Source organism: Scyliorhinus canicula, chromosome 24 (genome assembly GCF_902713615.1).
Source record: "Scyliorhinus canicula chromosome 24, sScyCan1.1, whole genome shotgun sequence".
Taxonomy (NCBI): domain Eukaryota; kingdom Metazoa; phylum Chordata; class Chondrichthyes; order Carcharhiniformes; family Scyliorhinidae; genus Scyliorhinus; species Scyliorhinus canicula.
This window is the reverse complement of record NC_052169.1, coordinates 816264-816544: the sequence shown is the minus strand read 5'-3', so window position 1 is coordinate 816544 and position 281 is coordinate 816264. Positions and strand designations below refer to the sequence as shown.

Here is a 281-nt window from a genome sequence, read left to right as displayed (position 1 = left end):
CTCCCCGGCCCCTCCCGGGCGGTTCCAGTCTCCGGGATGAAGAGCTCGAAGCCGAGTTTCAGGAGCTACCTGCCGCCGGCGGAGGTGAGGCCGCGCCCGGGGCGGGGCGGGGCGGCCCGGGGGGGGGTACCGGAGCTGGGCCTGAGCCGGGGTAACGGGTCTTCTTTTTTCCCCGCAGAGCTCCTTCCCGAGCCGGGCCGAGGTGAGCCGCGTCTGCGAGGCCGCGCTGCTGCCGGGTGAGTGAGAACCGGGGCCCGGGCCGGGGGGACTAGGCCCGGGGG

General features: G+C 75.8%; 1 protein-coding gene across 1 annotated transcript in view; it reads left to right on the top strand.

Moving 5' to 3' along the window:
- The window catches only part of mtmr10 (myotubularin related protein 10), a 38135-nt gene continuing 37854 nt past the window's right edge, over positions 1–281 (top strand). Inside the window, exons 1-2 of the mRNA XM_038784317.1 lie at positions 1–84; positions 179–236. Coding sequence (XP_038640245.1) covers positions 37–84; positions 179–236 — 106 coding nt within the window. The 5' untranslated portion in view covers positions 1–36. The remainder of the gene's footprint in view (positions 85–178; positions 237–281) is intronic.